This window comes from Rhinolophus sinicus, linkage group LG06, assembly GCF_036562045.2.
Source record: "Rhinolophus sinicus isolate RSC01 linkage group LG06, ASM3656204v1, whole genome shotgun sequence".
NCBI lineage: Eukaryota > Metazoa > Chordata > Mammalia > Chiroptera > Rhinolophidae > Rhinolophus > Rhinolophus sinicus.
Window position 1 is genome coordinate 161,553,462 of NC_133756.1, and position 22,740 is coordinate 161,576,201.

The 22,740-nt window shown below is 55.0% G+C and overlaps 1 protein-coding gene across 3 annotated transcripts; it reads left to right on the forward strand.

The window, feature by feature from the left end:
* Nucleotides 1-201: 201 nt before the first annotated feature.
* Nucleotides 202-20,908, forward strand: SYT12 (synaptotagmin 12). 3 transcript variants are annotated; one of them, XM_019737857.2, is made up of 9 exons: nucleotides 228-472; nucleotides 6,360-6,416; nucleotides 10,583-10,608; nucleotides 10,728-10,776; nucleotides 12,350-12,742; nucleotides 15,308-15,523; nucleotides 16,186-16,306; nucleotides 17,247-17,380; nucleotides 18,775-20,908. In XM_019737857.2, the coding sequence occupies exons 2-9, from the start codon at nucleotides 6,414-6,416 to the stop codon at nucleotides 18,946-18,948; spliced, it is 1,116 nt and encodes a 371-aa protein (XP_019593416.1). In that variant the 5' UTR covers nucleotides 228-472; nucleotides 6,360-6,413; the 3' UTR covers nucleotides 18,949-20,908. The 3 variants fall into 3 exon arrangements, with proteins under 3 accessions (XP_019593415.1, XP_019593416.1, XP_074192857.1); XM_019737856.2 differs by having other exon boundaries at nucleotides 202-472; nucleotides 10,583-10,776; XM_074336756.1 differs by lacking the exons at nucleotides 228-472; nucleotides 10,583-10,608.
* The last annotated feature ends 1,832 nt before the right edge of the window (nucleotides 20,909-22,740 follow it).

Below are 22,740 nucleotides of genomic sequence, written 5' to 3' on the forward strand. Positions count from 1 at the left end.
AGTGCTCCGCCGGCCTCTAGGAGACCCTGGTGAGCGAATCCCCACCCCACCCTCGTTCCCCCAGCCTGCGAGTGAGGGGCTGGACTCCGCCTCGGGGAGACCCCGGGATGCCCGGGCGTGCTTGGGGATCCTGGGCTCAGACCCCGGAAGCGGCGCGCGGCTCCCCGGAGCGAAAAGAGCGCTCGAGGTTGTCACTTTAAATTAAACGGGGAGCGGGCGGGCGGGCGAGCGCGAGGGAGCGCGCGGCAGGCTCCTGGGAGCGTGCCCGGACTGCGGCGCAGCTCCCTTCCGCCGCCCCGGCCGGGCCGAGCCCCCGGCCCGCGCCGCGCTCCTCCGAGGCGGGCGTCGGGCGACACTGCAGGGGTGGCGTTGCGGGCGACCGCCAGGCTTGGCGCCGGTGCGTGCGCGCTGCGAGAGGCCGGCGGGGAACCCGGAGCCGGGAGCCGGAGCCCACGCCGGAGCCCGAACCGAGGTGAGTACTCACCCCGCCGTCCCCAGCGCAGGGCGCGCGGACGCACGCAGGGCCCCCTTCCCTCGCCGCGGACCCCCGGGCTCCGCGCGCTCCGCGTGTCTGCACACCTGCGCCGCGCTTGCACACGCACGCCCGGCACAGCTCACGCCGGGCGCCCTTCCCCGGCCCAGCCACTCCACGTACTGCGCACCGCATCGCATCGCGCCCCGCACGCCCGCCCCGCGTGTGCACACACGCGGCTCCCCCCGGCCATTTACACGCCTCCCGGGCGCCCGCGCTGCACGCACGCCCCTCACATTCAGTCAGCACCCTGACTGTCCCCACTGCCTCGGCCCCGCCTCACACCCCCTCCCGGCTCTCGGGTCAGCTCCCCATTCTCCTGTCCCCGTATACCCTGGGGGTTCCCGCAGCACGGGTGCTGGGTCTTCAGGAAATGCCCCAATCCTGAGAGGCATGTCGGTACCCTATGGCCAGGAGGCCCCCGGGAACCCAGGAAAGGATTCCCAGCCTCGGTCTGGCCTGGGTGGGGGGCTTTCCATTCAGAACTGCCGATGCTGCTGCTCTTTGGCAGAGGAAGTGTGTGGGTCTGGGAGCCGCGCGGGCTGTGTTTTTGGGCTGAAGAGGCGGTGGGAATGGGGCAGAACATGGGACCCTGGAGACAGAGTGGAAGAGACCTGTGCCAACCTGGTGACCTCCCTTCCAGGGGTTACAGAGGGATGGTGAGCTCTCCCCTCCTCATTCAGTGAGGTCACCCCCACCGCAAAGTGCCTGGGAAACCTGCACCCCGGAATATCAGCCCCTTCCCAGAGCCAGAGTGGGACAGGTTTGGAGAGCGGCAGCAGTTGTGCTTTGGCACAGAAATGGGGAAACTGAGGCCCAGATCAGGCAGGAGAGCCACTCCAGGTAACAGCCAATCTGGAGAAGGGTCAAGAAATGTCCCCAAGCCTCTGCCTCCCCACTCTGCAGGATGAAACCTTTCCCAAGCAGCTTGGGGAAGTGGGGGCTCCCAAGCTTGGACTCTGCCTCTCATCAGCTCTGGTGACTATGGGCAAGTCATTTCCTGCACCTCAGTTCTTTTACCAGCACAATGGGCAGAGTAGCAGCCCCCTTGGAGGGCAGCAAGGAGAGTTTGCTAAAATAATACATGGCGAGTCCTTGGTACAGTGCTTGGCTCATGGTAGGTCCCCAACAAATGCCAACCACCACCACCCTAGCCAGTCTTTACTGTGGTTTCTGTGGGCTTTGGGGGGATGGGTAGCAGGATGTGGTTATCTCAGATGGAGGGGGGAGCACTTGAAAAGAATTTCAAACCTAAAGATCCTAAAGAGGCTCGCAGTCTAGGAGGTGGAGGGCTGCCCTGTCCCCACTCCTGTCATTCCCACGACCTGCTGGCCTCAGAGTGAGGGTAGTGAGCGCCAATACCCTGCTGGCCAGAGATGTGGAGACGCAGAACAAGGACATGGGGTAGGAAGAGCAGAGACACGGGACCCTTTTCCCCTGCAGAGGCACAAAATTCCTGGAAAGCCATTTCTCTGACAAGCCCAGGAGGGGGCCTGGACTGGCTGTGGTCAGATTCCTGTAAGGCCAGTGGCAGTTCTTCCCACCCACCTCCACCCCCGAAAAGCCTAGTCAGGAGGTGGCATGGTGGCCAAGAGCCCAAGCCAGATCCATCGCACCTTGGCGCCAATCCCAGGGTTGCTCCTCATACGCTCAGTGACCATGGGCCCCAGCGTCCTCATCTTCAAAATGGGGATCCATTTATTCATTCAATTATCAGGTCTATATTGTGTGCCTACTATGAGCCAGGCATCATGCTAAGCATTTAGCGTATATTATGTCTAATTCTTATAGCTTTAGGTAGGTGTTGCCAGGTAGGTTTGATTAAGCCTGGATTTGAACCTAGAGCTGTTTTCAGAGAGCATACTCCATGCAGGTTCAGGTCAGAATGAATAGATTGGGTGCCAAGGAGGGCACATGGACCTGAGGAGCTTAGAAGTGGGTTTGGGACAGCTCTGGCTGTCCTGTTGTGCCCCGTTTCCTATGTGTCTTAAGCTCGGGAAGCTCCGGTCACAGGCTGCCCTGGCCTCCGACCTGCCTTGTCAGCATCCTGTTCTGAGCCAAAGCCGCAGCCCCTCTGCCTGGCAGACCTCCAGGCTGCCAGCCGGAGCCTGCTGAGGTTGCTGTAGTCAGTGAATGGAGTCGAGGGGTCTCAGGGAAAGTGAGTAAAGCCATTAAGAAGGGTGCTTGAGGCAGAGCCGCATCCGGCTCCATCTCGGCTCTCTGCTTACTGGTTAGGTGACCTTGAGCAAACTCACTGCCCTTCTCTGAGCCTCACTTTCCTCCTCTGCAGAGTGGGGTTACTAATAGGATGTGTGCTCCATAGGGGTCTTGACGGAGGTAAAGGCCTGGGCACAGGGGCTGTGGCTCCTATCATAGAAGAGGCACTGGACAAGGCGTCAGGGAGGGCTGCCCAGCTCCGCCACTGCTGACTGTGTGGCTTTGAGCAAGTCACTTAACCTTTCTGAACCTCCCCTAGTGCATCGGAAGTCCTGCTTCCCAGGCTCATGCGCGGAGACGCTCCCAGGGGCCAGCAGGTTCTGGCAGTGAATGGAAAGTGCCAGGCCTGCAGAGCAAGTGCCCTGTCTGAAGGGGCAAAGCCTGCTCAGCTCTAGCTCGGGCTATTTTGGGGGGTTAGGGAGGATATAGACCCACTGCCCCCAGATATAACTTTTAAAGAGAAGCTGGCAATCCATCCTTCTTTACTTTTCTTTTTAGAAATCCATTGTTAATGGGAAATTTCCCAATTTTTAAATGTTGGAAACTCACATTTAAGATAAATGAAACACATCTGTAGGCTGGCAGTGCTGCCCACACAATTCCACAACTTAAATAAGGAGCAAGGGGGCTTTTGGACGATTGCCAGGCCAAGACCACACTTACTTCTCGTTCCACCCTCCTAGCACCCTGATTGGGCAGGCAGGAGCCCCATTTTACAGACGGGACAACTGAGGCTCAGAGCAAATAAGGGGACAGATCTGAGATTCAGAGCTGTGCTCACAGTGTCTCCCACCCAGGAGCCTTGACTCTCCCCCCAGTTCTCTCCTACCTCCACTCAGACAGATATGCTCTGGCTTCTGCCACTTCACAGGGCTCCACTGAGGGTCTGGGTGTGCCTGGGGTTGTTCACACCTTCGCTGAAATCACAGCTCCCAGGCAAGGGGGTTTGTGATGAGGAGAGGGAGAAAGGCGGGCAGTGTGGGAGTCCGGAGTCTGAGATGGACCATCCTTGGATGGATGGGGGCTCCTGGACAGCCAGAGGTCCGATCAGCAGATTCTGTGCCATACCACGTGTACTTGCTGCAGGGGTGTACCCAGCCCACGCTGCTGGCATTGGCCATCCCAGGGCAGCCTCTCTCTCCCAAAGTCAGCTTGTGCCAGGTGTGCAGGAAAGAAAGCCGCTGGCATCATCAGATTCCCAGAAAGGCAGAGGCAGGCTGGTACCTGTGTGTTCACGTTAATGTGTGTTTCCATGCGTCCAGACCCCCTTCTGCCAGAAACTAGGGCCACCTTAGGCTTGTACATAGTGCCAGATTTGGCCTGAAGATTCTTAGGAAACTTTCGAAACCACATGCCTGCCTGCAAGTTGGGCACAGGGGTAGGAACATGGAGCCAGATGGCCTGAGCTGAACAGTTTTTCCGCTGTATGGCCTGGGGCAAATAACTTTATCTTTATGACTCAAGACTCTCCTTTGCAAACCAGAGGTAATAATAGTATCTGCCTCATGGGGTTGTTAGAGGATTAGATGAGGTAGTATATGTATTTGCGAAGTGCTTAGAGCTGCGCTTGGATGTAAGGAAAGCTTGGCAAGAATAACTGTCATCGTGATCTCCAGTCCAGGTCCCAGGAATGAGCTTCTACTTTGAGTCAACGCAGGTGAAGCCCTTCCTGGTTAACACCGCCCTCCCATCACCATGACAACCCACATCTCACCGTGGGAGTGTGGGCATCAGCAGGGATGCTGGGAGCAAGGAGCAGTGTGTGCACCTGGCAGGGCTTCGCCCAGGGCCCTGTTCTACCCTGCTTCTCGAGGTCTCCGCCATGGGACTTGAGGCACTCCCACATGTGCTGGATGCCCCATGTATCTGGGTCAAGGCACCATAACTTCTTGGTTCCAGAGCCCCAAATTGGGGAGAACCCCAGGATTCCGGAAGATGCCTAGGAAAATGTTCACCCTCTGATTTGACCCCAGTCCCAAAGAGAGCCCACAGACTGCTTCGAAGGGTTACAAACGGGCAAGCCACAGCCAAGCAGCTTTTTACACTGTGCCTGAACGGTGTTGACATTTTTGGTGAATTGGTTGCAACATTTAAAAAAATCAAGAAACTGTACATGATACATCCAGGTATCTGGCTTTTCTTTAAAGAGCCAGAATGTCCAGCCATGCTGAATGGTCATTCTCGCAGGAATGGAAAAGCACCGCCCTGGGTGGGTAAGCACAGTGCAGTTCTCACGCCCCCGTTTACCCTCCTCATCTGCCTCTGCCCACCTCGCTGTGGCAGGAGGGACTGCAGAGGTTGGGGTGGGGGTTATCCTGTTCTTCCGTGTCCCCCGAGTGAGACCAACAACAGCTCATCCTGGCCTCCCCTTTTCAAACTCTCCCCATTTAGAATATGTCTGCGAGCCAAATTTACTTCTTAGCAACAACAGTAATAAGACTATGAGCAGTCCCTGGGTTCAGCTAATGGCTTGTATGAGCTTCTAGACCTTTCTAGAACAACTCAGACCTTCAGCGGTTCATAAAACTTGGGAGTGGAGGGTGGGGTGGGGAGTGAAAGGACGGAGAACAGAATCTTGCAGAAACAGCCTTTCCTTTTCCAATTGAAACAAAAGCGTTTTAAGTACAGCCACGCGTCGCTTAATAGCGGGGTACGTTCTGAGAAATGCGTCATTAGGCGATTTCGTTGTGCGAACATTGTAGCATGCACTTACACAAACCTAGGTGCTGTAACCTGTCGCACACCTCGGCTACAATTCTGTGTAACCTGTTACTGTACTGAACTTGTAGGCAATTATAATGCATTGTGCCTCAGCATTACAGCGGTTCAGATGTCACTAGGCAGTAGGAATTTTCAGCTCCATTAGAATCTCATGGGACCACCGTGCGTTTTATTATGTGGTCCCTCATTGACAGGTTTTGTGACCCCTGATGGTACTGCTTAGTGAACGCCCTGGGGGGGGGGGCGCTCTAATGAGTAACAAAGAGTGGCTGCTGGTCAGCCTGTTGTTGGTAGAGTGGGGGTGAGGTAGGGGTGTCAGAGTTAGCAAATCCAAATGCAGATGCCAGCAACGATTGCGTTTCAGATAAACAATGAATACATTTTTAGTATGTCCCAATATTTGGACGTACTTTTACTAAAAATGAATCTGAAATTCAAATGTCACTGGATTGCTTGTGTTTTATCTGGCAACCCTGCAGTGAGGTCTTAGAGTGCTTGAAGAGAGCTTCAAACACCATTTTTTAAAAAATGCTATTTCATGGGGTGGCTGGGTAGCTTGGTTGGTTAGAGCACGAGCTCTGAACGACAGGGTTGACGGTTCGATTCCCACATGGGCGAGTGTGCTGTGCCCTCTATGATTAGATTGAAGGACAACGACTTGGAGCTGATGGGCCCTGGAGAAGCACACTGTTCCCCAATATTCCGCAATAAAATTTTAAAAAATAGAAAATAAATAAATAAGCATGCTATTTCAAAAACCACCTCCTTTTGCATGGTGGGGGGTTCATAGCTGAGTGTGCGCTCTGGGTGACAGGCGCATGGGCACCAGGGAGGCCAGGGCACAGGGTTGCTCTGAATCCCTCTTTGCTGACTCTCTTTTCCCTTCCAGTCTCCGCCACCGCAGTGGGCATCATGGCCGTGGACGTGGCAGAATACCACCTGAATGGTGAGTCCCAGAGGCAACATGCCATCTCGCAGGACCCTCCCACCAGCCCTGGGGTGGGGATATCAGTGGGACACCAATAATGGCCCTGTTTTACTGGTAAGGACCATCAGTGACTTGCCCAAGGCACACAGCCTTGGGGACACGGGACTGGAAGCAGTCTGAGGTCTCCTCATCTTTCCGCTCCAGTGGCTCCTTTTGTGGAAGCAACAACCTCCGTTTGACTTGAAGGGATCTCCCTGGAGGCCTGTGTCCTGCTGCTCTCTAAGGAAGAGCCCGTGACACAGAATCCACTCACCAGGGCCATTCCTGGAAGCTGTCATGTAGCCAAGTGAGAGGAAACCCAGGAATGTTGATGTTAGATCCACGTGACATTACACTCAGAGATTGTCGAGGACAGGGAGGGATGGGGACCCAGCTCCCGCCTTCCCTTGTGTGCCCCGGAAGGCATGGAGCTTGGGAATGGCCTCAAGACACCAGACACACTCCTCACCATCTTTTCTCCTTATGTTCCCCTCCCCGTTTACAGATGGCAGTAGGGAGGGAAAGGGACAATGAGTAAGTAACAGGGTCAGGACATGCACCCAGGTCTCCTGACTCCCAGGCTGGCACTCCCTACCACTCAGCATCTGCCCCAGCACAGCCCCCAGCCAGCCAGGGCTGAGCTGAGAGGTACACTAGGGACCCCTTTCCTAACCTCAAGCTAGGGATTTTCACTTTTCACCTGCAGGCTCCCAGGTCTTGGGCCAGGTCTTGGTGTGGCCTTGGATGAGTGATGAAACCTATCTGAGCCTCCACTTACTCATCTGTAAAATGGGGCAATGAGGCCTACCTCAAGGACTGCTGGGAAGTTCAATGAGCTAACCCACGTGACGTGCCCAGCACAGTGCAAACACAGCCGAACTCCAGGCCTTTGCACATGCCATTCCCTTTGCCTGGAGTACTTCCCTGCCTCGGCCTGGCTAAGTCCTCAAGACTGGAGTGGAGGTTACAAGCACAGATCTGGAGCCAGATTGTCTGGCAGCAAATGTCTCCTCTATCCCTCAGTTTCCTCATCTGTAAAATGGGGATCATAATAGAACCTTCTGAGAACTCGATGGGTTAATACACGGGAAGTGCTTGGAACAGAGCCTGGCAAATAGCAAAGAGAAGGGAACCTATTATACCTATGACTCTGACGCCTCTTCTTCCTCCTCTGCATTTCTGGTCTCAGCATAGACCTTACTTCCCTTGGGAATTCTTCCCATTCCATCCCAAGGCTGGTCCTCAATAAATGAATAAATAAATGAGCGTTAATTGTCATCATTTTGTGTCATCTTCCTGGGGCTGTTCCTTTCGTGCCCCTGGCCCTGCCCCCCTTTTCTGCCAACTGGAGCACCGGCTTCAGTCCTTCAGCCCCCCACCCTCACCCCACCCCCAATCCTCACTCTCAGGGGACTCTGGCTGTGCTTTGCCACCTTGCCCGGCCCATTGCCTACTTGACCTCTGTGCCTAACCCCTACTGGCACCCAGGCCCTGCTGTGCCTATCTCAGCAGGAGCCACTCTGTCTGCCTCTCACTCTCCAGTTAACCAGGTCCATTCCCATCCCATCCCCCATTCACCAGACTCCCAGGCTTCCCCCCACACACACCCCCACACACCCCCACACCCCCACACCCCCACACCCCTGCGACCTGGGCAGGCCTGGCCTGGGGCCCTCTGTAGACCTTTGTTGTAGTTTCATTTAGCCCACAAATTACATTCTGGTAACCAAGGTCAGGAATAAATAAATAGTCCCCTGTATCCTTATTTCTTCTTCCCCTCATTTCTCCCCAGCCCGCCCAGCCCCTGTCCAGCCCCTGTCCATTCACTATGTGATTTTTACATCAAAATCATAAGGTTATACCATGTTGGGGATTGATGTTTTTCGTTCTTAACATTGTCTTAAATGTCTCTGCATTGCCACAGTGACAGCCTAACGACCTCAATTGTCATTCTCAAAAGCCAGTGACATTCCCTCCTAAGACAGTGCCGCAGCCCCAGGTCAGACCTTCTTGCTGTTTTCAGATTCTACTGTTATAAATAAGTTCAGCCAGGATGACTCACACCAGACAGAAAACTTGTTGGGATTTTTCCCTTAGAATAAACCCCGGGGTGGAACCACTGGATGGGGATGATTTTGTCATCATCTCCTTCCGGATGAGGGAACTGAGCCCAGAGAGGCCAGGTGGCCTGCTGGGAGGGAGCTAAGGCTCTGCTTTCTCACTCCTGTGGCAGCCTCTCCCAGCCTCAGTTCTCTAGAAAGTGGAGGTAGGGCCCTCATAGGGTGCTACATGCTGGATAAATGCCAGGGCTGATGGATGGGCCTAGCCCTTCTCCAGAGCGAGTTCATGTAGATGGTGGCTAGAGCTGGCGGGGCTCAGAGCAGCAGGGTCAGGCTGAGGCCTCCCACTGCCTGACAGGCTACCACTGCTGCACGATTCCTCCCTATGTGTTGGACTTTGGGGAACCGTGGTGAGGAGCCCCTCCAGCCCCCAATGCCCCCACTCCCTCCCTCCCTCTGGGCGCTCTGAGTCCTCTGGGCTTTTCAGCTCCTCTCCCTGCCCTAAACTCCCAGTCCCTGGTGCCTTGGCCTAGCACACTTCTTACTCCTTTGTATCTCAACTTAGATGTCCTTCCAGGAAGGGATATCCCTCCTCTAGCTCCAGGAAGCCCTCCTGGGCTGTCCCCATCATTCGGTTTTGTCTATTTATATGCCCACCCCACCCCCTAGATCATGAGCTGGACCTGAGACTGACTCACTCCACAAGGTGCTCGCACACAGTAGGTGCTCAATAGACATACAATGATAAATCTTCACGCCTGAAATGCCCTCCGCACCTCGTTAACTGTGCTGTTACTAGGGAACTGTGCCGGGTCGAGACCAGGTTGGTCAGAGGTTACCCCTGCTTGCTCTGGAGCTTGTCAGAGCTGGAATCGTGGCTCCGTGACCTTGTGCACAGTCTCTGTGTGCCTCAGTTTCCCCATTTGAATTGAGTAGAGGCAACACTCAGAATGGTTTAGAGAACTGTTTTTGCCAACGGGGCAACCATCTGCAAAATGAATCCCACTCTCTCATTGGCTCCCCAGAAGGTTTCCTTTTAACATGTAAGGTCCTGCCATATGCCAAGCACTGTGCTGGGTAAGGACTCAGCCAACACAGTTGAGGGGTAGTTCATTATCATATTTGGCTCAAATAGGAAAGTCATATACTCATCAGTGACCAAAAAGCATTTGAGCATCTGGATTTGTCCCCATGCCCTGCATAGCCTGCAGCCACCTCTCACTTCTGGCTGAGTTGGGGTTTTTTTCTTGGTAACAGCTTTATTGAGATAAATTTATATACTATAAATTCACCCACTTAAAGTGTACAATTCAGTGGGCTTTATTATATTGCACACTCATCCACATGACCAATTTTTAGAATCTATTCATCACTCCAAAAAGAAACCCCATATTCCATATTCCCAGCCCCCAGCTCCTGACAATCACTAATCTACTTTCTGTCTGCATAGATTTGCCTATTTTTAACATATAAATAGAATCATACAACATATAAATAGAATCTTTTGTGACTGGCTTTCTTCACTTAGCATGATGTTTTCAAGGTTCATCTGTGTTGTAATATGTATCAGTGCTTCATTCCTTTTTATGATATTCCATTTTATTTATCCATTCATCAGTTGATGGACATTGGGTTGTTCTAGATGAGATTTGAGGCAAAAAAAATGGGGTTATTTCTTTTTCTCCCCCAAATCCTCTTCTTCTTTCCCCAGACCCCAAAAGGCTGCTTTGATTACCTGGGAGCAAGAGGTCCTCTGCAGGCTGAGTTCAGAGAACTCAAAGACGCAAGAACAACCCTATTTATTTAAAGCTTAATTAATATTTAACCATTATTTACAGCTCTTCATCTGCTCTAGCCAAGTGTCACTGCTGGTAGAAATGTTTGTTTTTGTGGGACGGGGTAGAAGCAGAAACCACAGAGTGTATTCTTGTTCACCACCGGATCCCCAGCACCTAGCCCAATACGTAGTGGGCACTCAGTAAATATTCGTTCAATGAATAAGTAAGTCAGTGCTCCCTGAGTGGGCGTCTGTAACCCCTGAGGGGCCCCAGGGCCCACTAACTTGAGGCTGCTCTTGCCTTGCAGTCATCAAGAGCCCCCCCGACTGGGAGGTGGGTGTCTACGCTGCCGGGGCCCTGGCGCTGCTGGGAATTGCAGCTGTGAGCCTGTGGAAGCTCTGGACATCGGGGAGTTTCCCCAGCCCCTCCCCATTCCCCAACTACCATTACAGGTACCTCCAGCAGAAGTATGGCGAGACCTACGCAGAGGCCAGGCAGAAGGTGAGGCTTCACAGCTACACACCCAGTTATGCACCCCACGTCCCCACCGGCCACTTTCAGACTCGGCCCCCACTCGCTCCTCACCTTACCCCCCCCCCGGTTAATTTCCTTCTGAGACCCTCATCCGCCTCCATATCTCCAACCTAGCCCAGTGCTAGGTAATCGATGAATGTTTGTTGAATGAATACTTTCAATTTTAAGAGCCATTCTGTGAAAAATATACTCGCAAATAAGAAAAACCTCTCCCAAAATGCCACCGCCCAGAGGCAAGCAACTGTTAACTGTTTTTAAACTACTAACATTTTGTTTTATTTCTCTCCAATAGTTTTAATCTACTTTCCCCCATTTTTATCCATGCATAGTTTTTACACAATGGGTGTCATTTCTACCTGGATTTATATACCCTGCCCCTTTCATCTTATAGCTGAAGCGTTTTCTCATTGTCAAACACCCATCATAAACACCATTTTAATAGCTGTGTAAGAGTCCTTTTTATATATGTGCCATGATTCACTAAATGCCATTATAAATGATGCCGTGAATGTTTTATATGTAAATCTTTGTCTTCATTTGGGATTATATACTTTGAATGGATGCCCAGATGTGGAATTACTGTATGAGGGAGTTCAAACATTTTTAGGGCTCTCTGTATCTATTGCTGAATGTTTCATCATTTGACACTTGGCAGAGATTTTCCTAACATCATGTAATGTTCCAGAGAGCACAGCCAGAATCTGTTACCAGCTACAGGCCCCACATGCTCACTTGTTTGGGATTTCAGAGGGGACTATCTCTCACTCTGTTGGGGGGACTGTAAATTGGCCCAACTTTTCCAAGGAGCACTTTGGCGACATGCATCAAATGCTTTCAAAAGGACTGTGTCCTCTAAGCCAGGATTTTGAGAAATCTATTCAGTGCTGCATTATTTATATTTGTGAAAAATTAGAAACAACATCAATGTTCAATAGCAGGAGAATTGTAAAATAAATTATGGCTATCCACTCAATGGCAAATTGGGGAGAGCATTAAAAATTGTGTTCACGAAGATCATGCAGCAACATGGGAGATGCTTGCAGTACAAAGGCCTTTGTTTTCCTAAATACTAAGGTCAATTTAGAGGAAAGAAAAATTCAAATATTAGGGTGAATGTTACCCAACATGAAAGCTTTCTCATGTTGTAGACATTTTTGAAAACTTCCTTTGAGGCTGCCCAATCATCTACTGAGTAGCCATACTCCAGTATTCTTACCCATTCCCCTTCTGCTGGACACCTAGATTGTTAACTATTTTTCCTTTTCATAAACATCACTGCAATGAACATCTTTATGTATAGAACTCAATCCATATAAATAAACATTTTAAGAAAACTCTCTCTCTTACATCTGGTTAGAGAGAAAAAACTGAGTGACATGAAGTAACATTAAGCAAGGGCCTTCTAAACTAAGGTATGCCCTGTTTTTGCAAAAGGGGAACTTGGAGGTACCTCAAGTGACCAGAGCTTACTGCATCTCTTTGTCATCTCCTCAACCCCAATGCCCTTGTGATGCTCCCATATCCCCTTTTCTTACCCCAGAGAGTGCCTGCCTGGAATGCCCAGCGGGCCAGCACTCGGGGACCACCCAGTCGCAAAGGCAGCCTCAGCATTGAGGACACCTTTGAGAGCATCAGTGAGCTGGGGCCCCTGGAGCTGATGGGCCGTGAGCTGGACCTGGCCCCCTACGGGACCCTCCGGAAGTCCCAGTCGGCGGACTCCCTCAACTCCATCTCCTCCGTGAGCAACACGTTCGGGCAGGACTTCACACTGGGCCAGGTGGAGGTGAGCATGGACTACAATGCCGCCTCCCACACCCTCCACGTGGCCGTGCTGCAGGGGAAGGACCTCCTGGAGCGGGAGGAAGCCAGCTTCGAGTCCTGCTTCATGCGCGTCAGCCTGCTGCCGGACGAGCAGATCGTGGGCATTTCCCGGGTAAGTGGGGGCTGCGGGGCAGGGCAGAGATGTGGTCCCGCCTCTCAGGAGTTCTCCCCAGGCAGACAGGTCTGCACAGCCAGGCAGGAGCTGAGGAGGGCGCTGGAGAGTGGGTTTGGATTCTGGTCCCAGAGCCGAACGTGCTGACGGTAGGGAGGACAGAACCCGGAGTTTGGGGTCTCCACCTGCGGGCTGCCATTTTGCACAGTTCTCGGCACTCTTACCATATGAATCCAGTGTGTGGTGGATGTCCATTTCTGTACCTGTCCCGTGTGTCAACCTGGGGTCCTGGCAGGGAAGGGATGACCCACTCAAGTTGGCTAACTTGGGGAGAGCTTAATAACAGGACTGTTAACAATTGGTATGGATGGGGTGTAGGGCAACCTCAAGGCTAGGGTGGTACCCTGGTCTGACATGATGAGGGGAAGGGGAGGTTACCAGACCCAAAAGGAAACAGATGTGTGGAGAGGGCCACCTTGATAGGTACTGTGCCCTTTGGGCAAGGGAGCCTGTTGATGCAACTGACGGAGGTCAGCTCCTGGGGCCGACAGCAGGCTGGGGCAGGGTGGGGGGAAACCAGGAGGGGCAAGGAGAGGCACCCAGCACACCCCCAGAGCCAGCTCTATACCTCCCTCCATGGATCCCTCTGCCTTGCCAGAGGGAGCAAAGCCTACGTGCGACAATCCTACTGCCCAGCACTGGCGGCCAGGACACCCAGGCTGGACGGAGGGGTCTGAACGCCGAAGCTGGGAATCCTGAGGTGGGCGAGGCCAACACACCGTGGCCTCTGACCGGAGCAGGCGCCTGACGACCTGCAGGACCAAGTGCCTTCTGACTCCTCAGAGACCCACCTGTGTCTGGGCACCTTTGCCCTCAGTAGTGGGGACTCTCATCCCTCTCCTGCCCCATCCTGCCCCCCTCAGTCTAGAAGGGTCTAGAACTGACCACCAGCCATGTGCGTGTAGGATCCAAGAGGCAGCAACCGAGCTTCTAAAGGGCAGTTCTGTGGGTGGCTAGGAGCAGGACCCTGGAGCCTGACTGCCTGGGTTCAAATCCTGGTTTCCTACTTCCTGGCATCGTGACCTTGAGTAAGTCACCTAGGCTGTTTGTGACTCGGTTTCCCCGTCTGTCAAATGGGCATCATAATTCTTGAGGGGATGTGTTAATATATGCAAACTCCTTAGTCCAATCCTTGGTAAGCGCTCAATAGGTTGTATATGGGGAGTGTGAAGGCTTCCTGTTGAGCCCGGATCCACACTGCCTGTGGCCGCGGCAGCCTGGAGGACCCTGGGTGTTGTGGACACATCCCTGGAGGGGGGACATTGACAGACAGCAGCCACCACAGCCTGCTATGTGCTGAGAACCTGGTTCCCAGAGCCCAGCACATCCACAATTCTCTCCTTACCTCAACGGGGTGGATTGAGGGCATGTTACAGATGAGGAAACTGAGGCTTGGGAAAGTGCTTTGCCTGAGACTACCCCAGCAATTGAGCAGGATACCCGAGACTCGACCCCGGGGTCCTCATTTCTCCACCCATGTGCTCATTACGCAGAGAATGGGTGATCAGGGAGCCTGGGCCCCTCTGGGCGGGGGACAGCCAACAGCCTAGTTTGGCTGGAGAAAGAGCCTGAATGGAGAGGTGAGGACCGGGAGGTGGGCTTTATCCCATGGGGGAAGGAGCCCTCCATTCTCGAGCAGGTGGGGAATGTAGCTCCGAGGAAGCAGCGTAAGAGGAGCCTTCCCACAGCCCAGGCTGTCACCAGAGAGAGTGAGTGGCTCAGGGCATCTGGAGGTACTGGTGGATTTATTCCTAAGAAGACGGGCTTCTTAGCAGCCCAGCCCAGTGAGTGGGTGGTTGCCCCCAAGCTGGGCAACCCCCCAGCTTCAGGCGAGGTTCCAGGAATGAGAGCTCCTCTCTTTAAATATCACCAAGCGGTGACTAAGGCAGCCCCCCCACCCGATGGTGGGGGGAGCAGTGCCCGCAAGTGCACCTTCCCAGGAGCCCTCCCACAGCTTCCTGGGAGCTGGCCAGTGGTGCCCACCAGGCAGGACTGGGCTTCACAACGGAGTCTACACAGTCTTGCCTAGTCATTCCATCCATCCATCTGTCCCACAACGTTCAGAGTCCTGGGACAGGATGTCTCAGGGGGCTGGGACATCAACGGCTGTCAACTGTCCAGACAATTAATTCATACTCACTGCATACCTGACGCAGGGCTGGACTTGACTATGTAGAAGAAAGACAGAGACCCGCTCAGCCAGTGCGTCACCGGGGTTCTGCGCAGCCATGGGCACTAAGGATGGGACTTAGTTGGGGTCTGATTGTGAAGCTTCACATTCCAGGCCACTAGATTGCCCACCACTGAGGGGAGGACAGCAGGGCTTTTAAATGATCAGGGCTGAGCCAGGAAAGAAAAGATTGGCATTGAGGTTGGGGCGCAGCAGAGCCAGGACTCAAGCCCAAGTCCCGGACTCTCTGTCCAGTGCTCCCCTCCGTCACGGCCTGCAGGCGCCTGGCTGCCACCTCCTTCCCAGCTTTGGAGTGCCCTCCTTTCTCTCTGCAGATCCAGAGGAACGCCTACTCCATCTTCTTCGACGAGAAGTTCTCCATCCCCCTGGACCCTGCAGCCCTGGAGGAGAAGAGCCTGCGGTTTTCCGTTTTCGGCATTGATGAGGATGAGCGGAATGTCAGCACAGGGGTGGTGGAGCTGAAGCTTTCTGTCCTCGACCTCCCGCTGCAGCCATTCAGCGGCTGGCTCTACTTACAGGACCAGAACAAGGTAAGTCTGCTCACTCGTCCCCAGTGAAGACAGCGTCACACACATACACTTCGGAGGAAGGACTTCACTCTCCTCCACAAGAACCCAAACTCCAACACCTTTTGGAGATTGAGCCACATTCAAGGAGACTCAGTTTACTGCACGCAAATGAAAAGCACCCTGACCACTGTTTACAGCTCTACTGCTCCTACCACCAAAGCTTTAGAAGCTCTACTCCGATAGCGCTTCTGTTAGGAGGTTCTCCTCTGGCCCTAACGTGAGTTATTTCTGAGACCACGCTGACGTTTACCTTTACAACTGTAGGAGTTTTGGGGGAGCATAAGCAAATGATCTGCTAATTCCAGTCCACTTGGACCTCTATATACCACGACCACACAATGTTTTCCTTGGCCTGGAATGAGGGAACATAACTGCATTTGGATGCTACATTTCATAGGCAACCTCTGGCACTCCTTCCAAGGCAGGACCCCCACCCGCTGGGAGGGAGGGATGGTGCATAGTCCATGGAGTGGGGAAGGGGGTCTCGTTCTCAATCGCGTCAGCCTGTTGCCCTGATATAAGGGGTCCCAGAGCAGCAACTTCTCCATGGAGGAAGAAGCTTCCTGCTTTCCCTGGACCATGAGGTCCAGGGGACAGAAGCCCTCTGAGCCTCCATCTTCTAGGTCGCTGACGCTGTGGGCGAGATCCTGCTCTCCCTCAGCTACCTCCCCACAGCCGAGCGCCTCACCGTGGTGGTGGTGAAGGCCAAGAATCTCATCTGGACCAATGACAAGACCACAGCGGGTAAGGCCCTGCTGGCTGTCTGGCTCCTCCATGCAGCTCGTGGTAGCTGTGGACCAGCTGCTAAACCCTGGGCACCTGCAGGCATTAGCAAGTGTGGGGCACAGTGCCAGGCCCCTACCCTCAGCTTTGGCTGAGCTCAGGAACCGTGCACAGTGGGAAGATTAATCTAGCTGGGGAAACATGGGAACCACGGAGGGAGGCAGGGAGCCCCTGCGGGGGGAGAGACGGGAGTCCAAGAGGAGAAGGCAGCAGTGAAGGCTAGAGCACTGGGAGGGAACCAAGGTGGGCACCCTCCTCCCACCTTGGAATTCATGATGGAGACCCCATTCCCAGGGGTTGGACTGCATCCCACATCCTACACGGGGACCAGGGCCACCGGGGTGGTGTAGGTGCCAGCGGGACCCGAGGCCCCAGGTCTGCAATTGCTTTCAGCCCCTGCTAACAGAAGACAGAGAGCTGGGGGGAACCCAACCTGCTGGAGCCTGAGAAGACCCAGGGTCCAGGCAGGCACAGCAAGGACACCCAGTGGGCAGGAGGTAACAAGCAGACGGCACTTGTTATTTCCGAGCCGCACGTCATTGAGTCAAGCCCTGCTGAGCAGGCACTGGGTGACTCAGAGCTGACGTCTGCGCCCAGGCCATTTATAGAATGAAAAGTGGTGGGTCTGCCAAGCTCCCCAAGCATCAAGTGAAGGGAGCATGTGTGTGGGCTGGGAGGTGGGCTGCCCTCGTCCAAAGCCCGGCTGTTCTGACACGTGTGTGAGCCTCAGTTTTCTCATCTGTCAAATAGAAAAGAAATTAAGGACCAATGGCAGGACTGTAGGATATAATGGCAATTGTGAAGGTCTGGGGAGTTTGGAGCCAGTGGGCCCCTGGGACTGGGCAGGGCTGTGCTAGGTGCGTGTGGCACGGGCCCTCATCTCCACCCCTCACCCACCCAGACCCCTACGTCAAGGTGTACCTGCTCCAGGATGGGAGAAAGATGAGCAAAAAGAAGACAGCTGTGAAAAGGGACGACCCCAACCCAGTGTTCAACGAAGCCATGATCTTCTCAGTACCAGCCATTGTGCTCCAGGTGAGGGGGAAATGACGAAGGAGTGCGGTGGGGCCAGGCCGTGTCACCCCCAGGGCTCTGGGACCACTCCATCCCCTGCCACCGAGCTTCCCAGGGCTCCTGCAGGTGGTGAGGGTTTGCCTCAAGCCATCTAGTCGAGAAGCATTTATTGAGCATCCACTAGATAGCAGCCCTATGGTGGGTGCTGGGGACGTGGGCTCTGCGTCTTCGGTGCTCACAAGGGAAAGTCCCCAGACAATCCTCACCCACTAAGAGCGTGCCAGACTTGGGTGGTCGGGGAGGCTTCTGCAGGAGGTGTCAGCTCAGCTGAAATCTGACGCAAAACAGTTCCCAGGGGAAGGAACTGCGAAGGCCTAGAGAGGAGCCAAGGCTAATCCAAGGGCCCTGAATCTCCCAGGGTTCTACCTGCAGAGGCCCTGCTGAGCTCCCCACACCCGTGGCCTTCAGAAGGTGATATGCCCCAGGGAGACCCCTCCCAGCACAGATATCACAGACCAAGGGTGGGGGGCACTGCAGAGGACATGGCCTGGGCACACCAGTGGTGCTGCTTGCATGCCTCAGAGGATGGGGAACTCATCACCTCCCCTCACTACTCCTTCCATCCTTGGCATTCCTGACCGTGAGAAAGTCTTTTTGTGTCTTGAGCCAAAAGCTGTCCCTTAGCCCTGGGCTGTACAGAACCTGCCTGATCTCCCTTCCCAAGACACCCTGTTTGCATTTGAAAGCCCAGAACTCTGCCTCCGTCTGGGTGTTCCTAATCCAGGCAAACATGCCCGCATCCCTGGTTAGTCCGGGGTGTCATTGCCTTGCTCTGTCACCCTCACGGGACAGGCTGCACACCTGTCCCCTGCTTCCCTCTGGGTAGTCACGGTGCCACTACTCCAGCCTCCAAGGGCCAGAGATGTCTTGGGACGGGAAAGGAGGGTTGGGGCGGAGAGAGGTCAGGGTGGGGTCCAGTTTCAGCCTCGGTTTGACCTTAAGCGGGTTCTCTCCCTTCCTCAGTTGAGTCCAACCTATAATTATATTTGGAAGAACAGCAGATATTGTAACGCTCTGACTGGGTACAGGCACCGTTCCGTAAATTTTAACTCATTTTGTTCCCAGAACAGGTAGAGACCATTTTACAGATGGAGAAACTGAGGTAGGAAGAGCCCAAGTCACTGTCCAAGGTCACACAGCAAGGTAGTGGGGAGGCTGGAATTTGAACCCGGTGCTGCCGCTATGTGGGGAGGCAGAACCAGAAGGCGGGGGGCTAGGCAGGTGAAAGGTGAGGATTCAGGGAGCCGCACCTGGCACCGCGCTGGGGCCAAGCGTGTGTGGACTAGGGCCCGGGAGCCATGGAGCACCTCTGGCACTGCCCCCGCTCCCCAGCACCCATGTCCCTTCCTCCCTAGGACCTGTCTCTCCGTGTGACGGTGGCTGAGAGCAGCAGCGATGGCCACGGCGACAACGTGGGCCATGTGATCATCGGGCCCTCAGCGAGCGGCATGGGCACCACGCACTGGAACCAGATGCTGGCCACACTGCGCAGGCCTGTGTCCATGTGGCACCCTGTCCGGCGAAACTAGCAGCCGGGGCAAGGCCAGGGTGGGCACTGGTGCTGCCTGGAGCCTGGTGCAAGCTCAGCTCTGACACCCTTCTCCATAGTCCAGCTGGAGCCATGAACGCTGGGGTCTCCAGTGGAGTCCCCATCAGTCATCTTGGTCCCTCTGTCCAGACTGCAGTGGAGGACCGGGCCTGGCTAAGTGTCTGGGGACCCAGGGTTTCTCCCACTGAGGACCAGCTGTGGCTGGGCCAGGCCCCAGGAGGGCAGCTGGGCACTGGCCCATTGTTCTCCCATTTTGAGGTCCCCAACAGGTGTGCTCCTTGGCCTGGGGTGACCTTGGCCTCTCAGAGTTCCCCATGCCCTACCCGTGCTGGAAGGCCAGTGCCAAGCTGGGCCACGCACTGGAACCGAGCGAGTCTTGAATGCCAGGTGCTGTGCTAGGCATCAGCAGGGGTGACATGAAGGAGACACAGCCCCTAGGACATCGGGAAACAAGATGCCCCATCCTGTTGATCTGCTCAGCGCTAAATGGGAGCCCAGCCAGGCAGACTGGGGGAGGGCTCTGGGGGCTGGAGGACGAGATGGGAGTTGTGGTTTGGGGGGGCAGGGAAAGAACTGAGAGTATCCCAGGCAGGCGGCCCAGCCTGTGTATGGCAGGGAAGTGAGCTTCCCTGTACAAACACAGTCCTCAGCCCACTGCAGTGGACACCAGGGCCTCTCTTGGGCAGGAGAAGAGGCCGACAGACCATACCAAGCAGAGGCCCGCAGGCCACGTGGGACACTGGCTCCGGAGTCATTCTCTGTGAAATCTACTCCCTTGGACCATAACCCTCCCAAGGCCCAGAGGCCCAGACCCAGGTCCTAATATTCAGTCCCACACAAACCGGGCATTGGCTCCACGGCCTTTGTTGGAGTCCCTCCAGGCCAGGCCCTGTTGGGAAGAGACGTGCCTCAGTCTATGGGGGACTGGTGGGCAGTAGGGTCTGTGGGAGAGGCCTTCGTGGGCTGCAGGTCCTGGGACGTCATGGTGGAGCAGAAGGCCCTTGGGCTGGGCCTCGGAGGGAGGGCCATCCTGAGCAGTGAGGGGCAGTCAAGGGGGGCAGTTCTCGGGCAAGGGGTCTATGAGGGAGAGCCCTCAGGAGAAACCTTTAAGGGAGAGAGGGAAGCCTGGGTGCAGTGAGCAAGTGGTGGCTTCAGGAGAGTCTAGCTTCAGCCTGATGGCTTGGGGGAACTCGGAGGGTGAATAGTACCCCAGGGGAGTCCTGCCCAGAAGCAAAAGGGCTGGGCTGTTACACCCCTACACGCATCATCTTTGGCTCCCCTCCCACCCCCAGCTGGAGGAAGGGTCACTGGCTAAGGCAGCTCCCATCCACCAAAGGCAGCCCCAGAGAAGCTGGCAGCTGTACGCCCTTTGAAACTGTGGGGTGGGTGCCCCAGTGGACGGGTAGGTGTCCCTGCTGGTTCAAAGGTTGGGGGCAGGAGGGATTAGTATCTACTCTATGGCGCCCCCCACCCATACAAGCATGGGCTCTCAGGCTGGCTGCTTCTGGCCCTGGTGAGCCATGGAGACCCAGGCCCACTAATTATCCCCAATGATGTGGCAGGAGGGCGTGGCTGGAACAGGGTGGGATCCCAGAATTGGGACTAGAGGCAGAACCGTGGCTCTCACCTGACACCGCCATGGCCCAGCCCTGAGGCCAGGCTGTCTACCCAGTGCCCGCACCAGGAGGTCTGCACAGCCCAGGCCAGCTTAGGGCCCGGGGACACACAGCTGGGGAACCTCTGCAGCCTGGGAGACCCTGGATTCTTTCTACCCCAGTGGCTATGCAGTGCAGGCCATGTATTTCCACCTTCTCTTTCCCCTCTTTCCTTCCTTCTAACTGCATGAAATGTTGACCATGCACCTGGGATGGGTGTGGTGGGGACCCAGTATGCTGACTGGAATGATTCTAGAACCAAAATAAAGCTGGGGCAGGAAGGAGGGGGCTTCTGGAGAGTCCTGCTCGGCCCGAATCACCTTCGTCTCTTCTACAGGAACCAGGGACTCAGGTCTCTGCCCGGGTTATGGGGAGCGCTCCTTCCCCTGTAGCTGGCTGCCCAGAGGAGAGGGAGGCCCCAGTCTGCTTGGGGAGACAAGACTGTGGCATCAGGCTGCTTGGGAGGCTCAGAGAAGGGGCCTTGAGCAAGGCCTGGTGGAGCGGATGGCTGCAGGGAATGTCAAGCACAGCTTCCAGTGGTGTTGCTGAGATTTCCGGGCAAGAGAAGCACGAGGCCGCAAAAGGTGGATAAGGCCCAAAAAGCATTCCTGGCAGCGGGAACAGCATACGGTAAAGGGCAGGAGTGGACAAAAACTGGGCCAATTTCTCAACCTTGTTAGAGCAAAGTCGGGGGAAGATGGGCAGAAGGGAGGCTGGGGAAAGGCTTGGAGGGGGGAAGGGCTGTACGAGTCAGTGACAGCTAGTGCACAGCCTGCAACCCTGCAACCCTTCAAGGTAGGTACTATTGTCATCCCCTTTTTGCAGCTATGGAAACCAAAGCTCAGAATGGTTAGGTAACTAGCCCAAAATCAAACAGCCAAAAAGTCTTAGAGTTAGGATTGAAGCTCAGGCTGGCTCCAGAGCTCATGTTCTTTCTTAAGGAGGGCACAACTCACAGTGGCCCATGCAGGGATCGAACCGGCAACCTTGCTGTTATTAGCACCGTGCTCTAACCAACTGAGCTAACCAGCCACCCCCAGCGGTCATCCTCTGAATCACTAGGCCAAACCCTCCCTCAATTCCTCAAGGGTGGGGCTGAGGGGCAGCAGAGGAGGCCCTCTGGATCCCAGGCTGCTTTGGTTTCCCCCTGCCCTCTCCTGGAAGGTCACAGTAAGCACGGGAAGAAGAGACCCTGAGTGGGAGTTCTCAGCGTACCCCAGGAGGCCTGGCCACCCTAGGGCCTGACTGTGAACTGCCTCTGTGGAACCCCCTCCCCCAACACCAGGGAGACAGGCTGCTGCAGAAGCCTGTAAAGGTGGACAGGGAGGGCTTCCCAGAGGAGATGGAAACATGAGCTCTGGCTTTGCAGGGCGGGTGGACTGTACACATGGAAGAGAGAGAGGGGCCTCCAAGCAGGGGAACTGCCAGCACAAGCGTTGCGTGTGTGTAGGGAGCCGCACAGCCTGCTGAGTGTGGAGAGACCAGATAGGGCTGAGCCGGGGCGGCTTTGTGTCCAGGCTGAGGCTGAAGGTCCTCATCCAGCTGGCAATGGGGAGCCACTGAGGGGTCCTGGGCAGGAGCAAGTGAGAAGAAGGGAGGCAGGACGGGGAACACTCTAAGCAGCTTTGGAAATGACAAGGCGGGGACATACGGCTGTTTTAGGTCAGTGAGGGGCAGTCCAAGCTGCCCTCAGGCTTTAGGTTCATTCAGCAGGGTCCAAATTGAGCTGCTCGCATCTCTTTTGCCCCTTCCTTCCCATCCCCCATTTCTCCCCTCCTCCAACCCCAGGCCTATGGGCCTACTTCAAGCGTCCCAGGCCCCCTGTCTGGGAGCCTTCGGGGACAGGCCAAGCTCCACCCAAAAGGACAGGTGTGGAGGTTGCTGATCTGGCCAGTGGCATTGGCCGGGCCAGGCCTGCATGTGAGAGGAGCCAGATCAGCTACTTTATCATCCACACTTGACAGCAGCTCCAGACTTCACTTCCTCTTTCTGCCTGTGGTTGTCTATGCCTGTAGACACCGGAAGTAACAAACCAACAGGCTAAATAAACACTGAAACTGGGCCACAGGGCTCCCTCGCTCTCTACCCACTCCCACCCCATAATCAATCTTCCCATC

Excerpts from the sequence above, each read along its gene's own strand:
- SYT12 (XM_019737856.2), top strand. The coding sequence starts at position 6,383 with ATGGCCGTGGACGTGGCAGAATACCACCTGAATG. Across the intron at positions 6,417-10,582 it reads GGCAGAATACCACCTGAATG|TCATCAAGAGCCCCCCCGAC; the intron begins GTGAGTCCCAGA and ends CTTGCCTTGCAG. Across the intron at positions 10,777-12,349 it reads ACGCAGAGGCCAGGCAGAAG|AGAGTGCCTGCCTGGAATGC; the intron begins GTGAGGCTTCAC and ends TTCTTACCCCAG.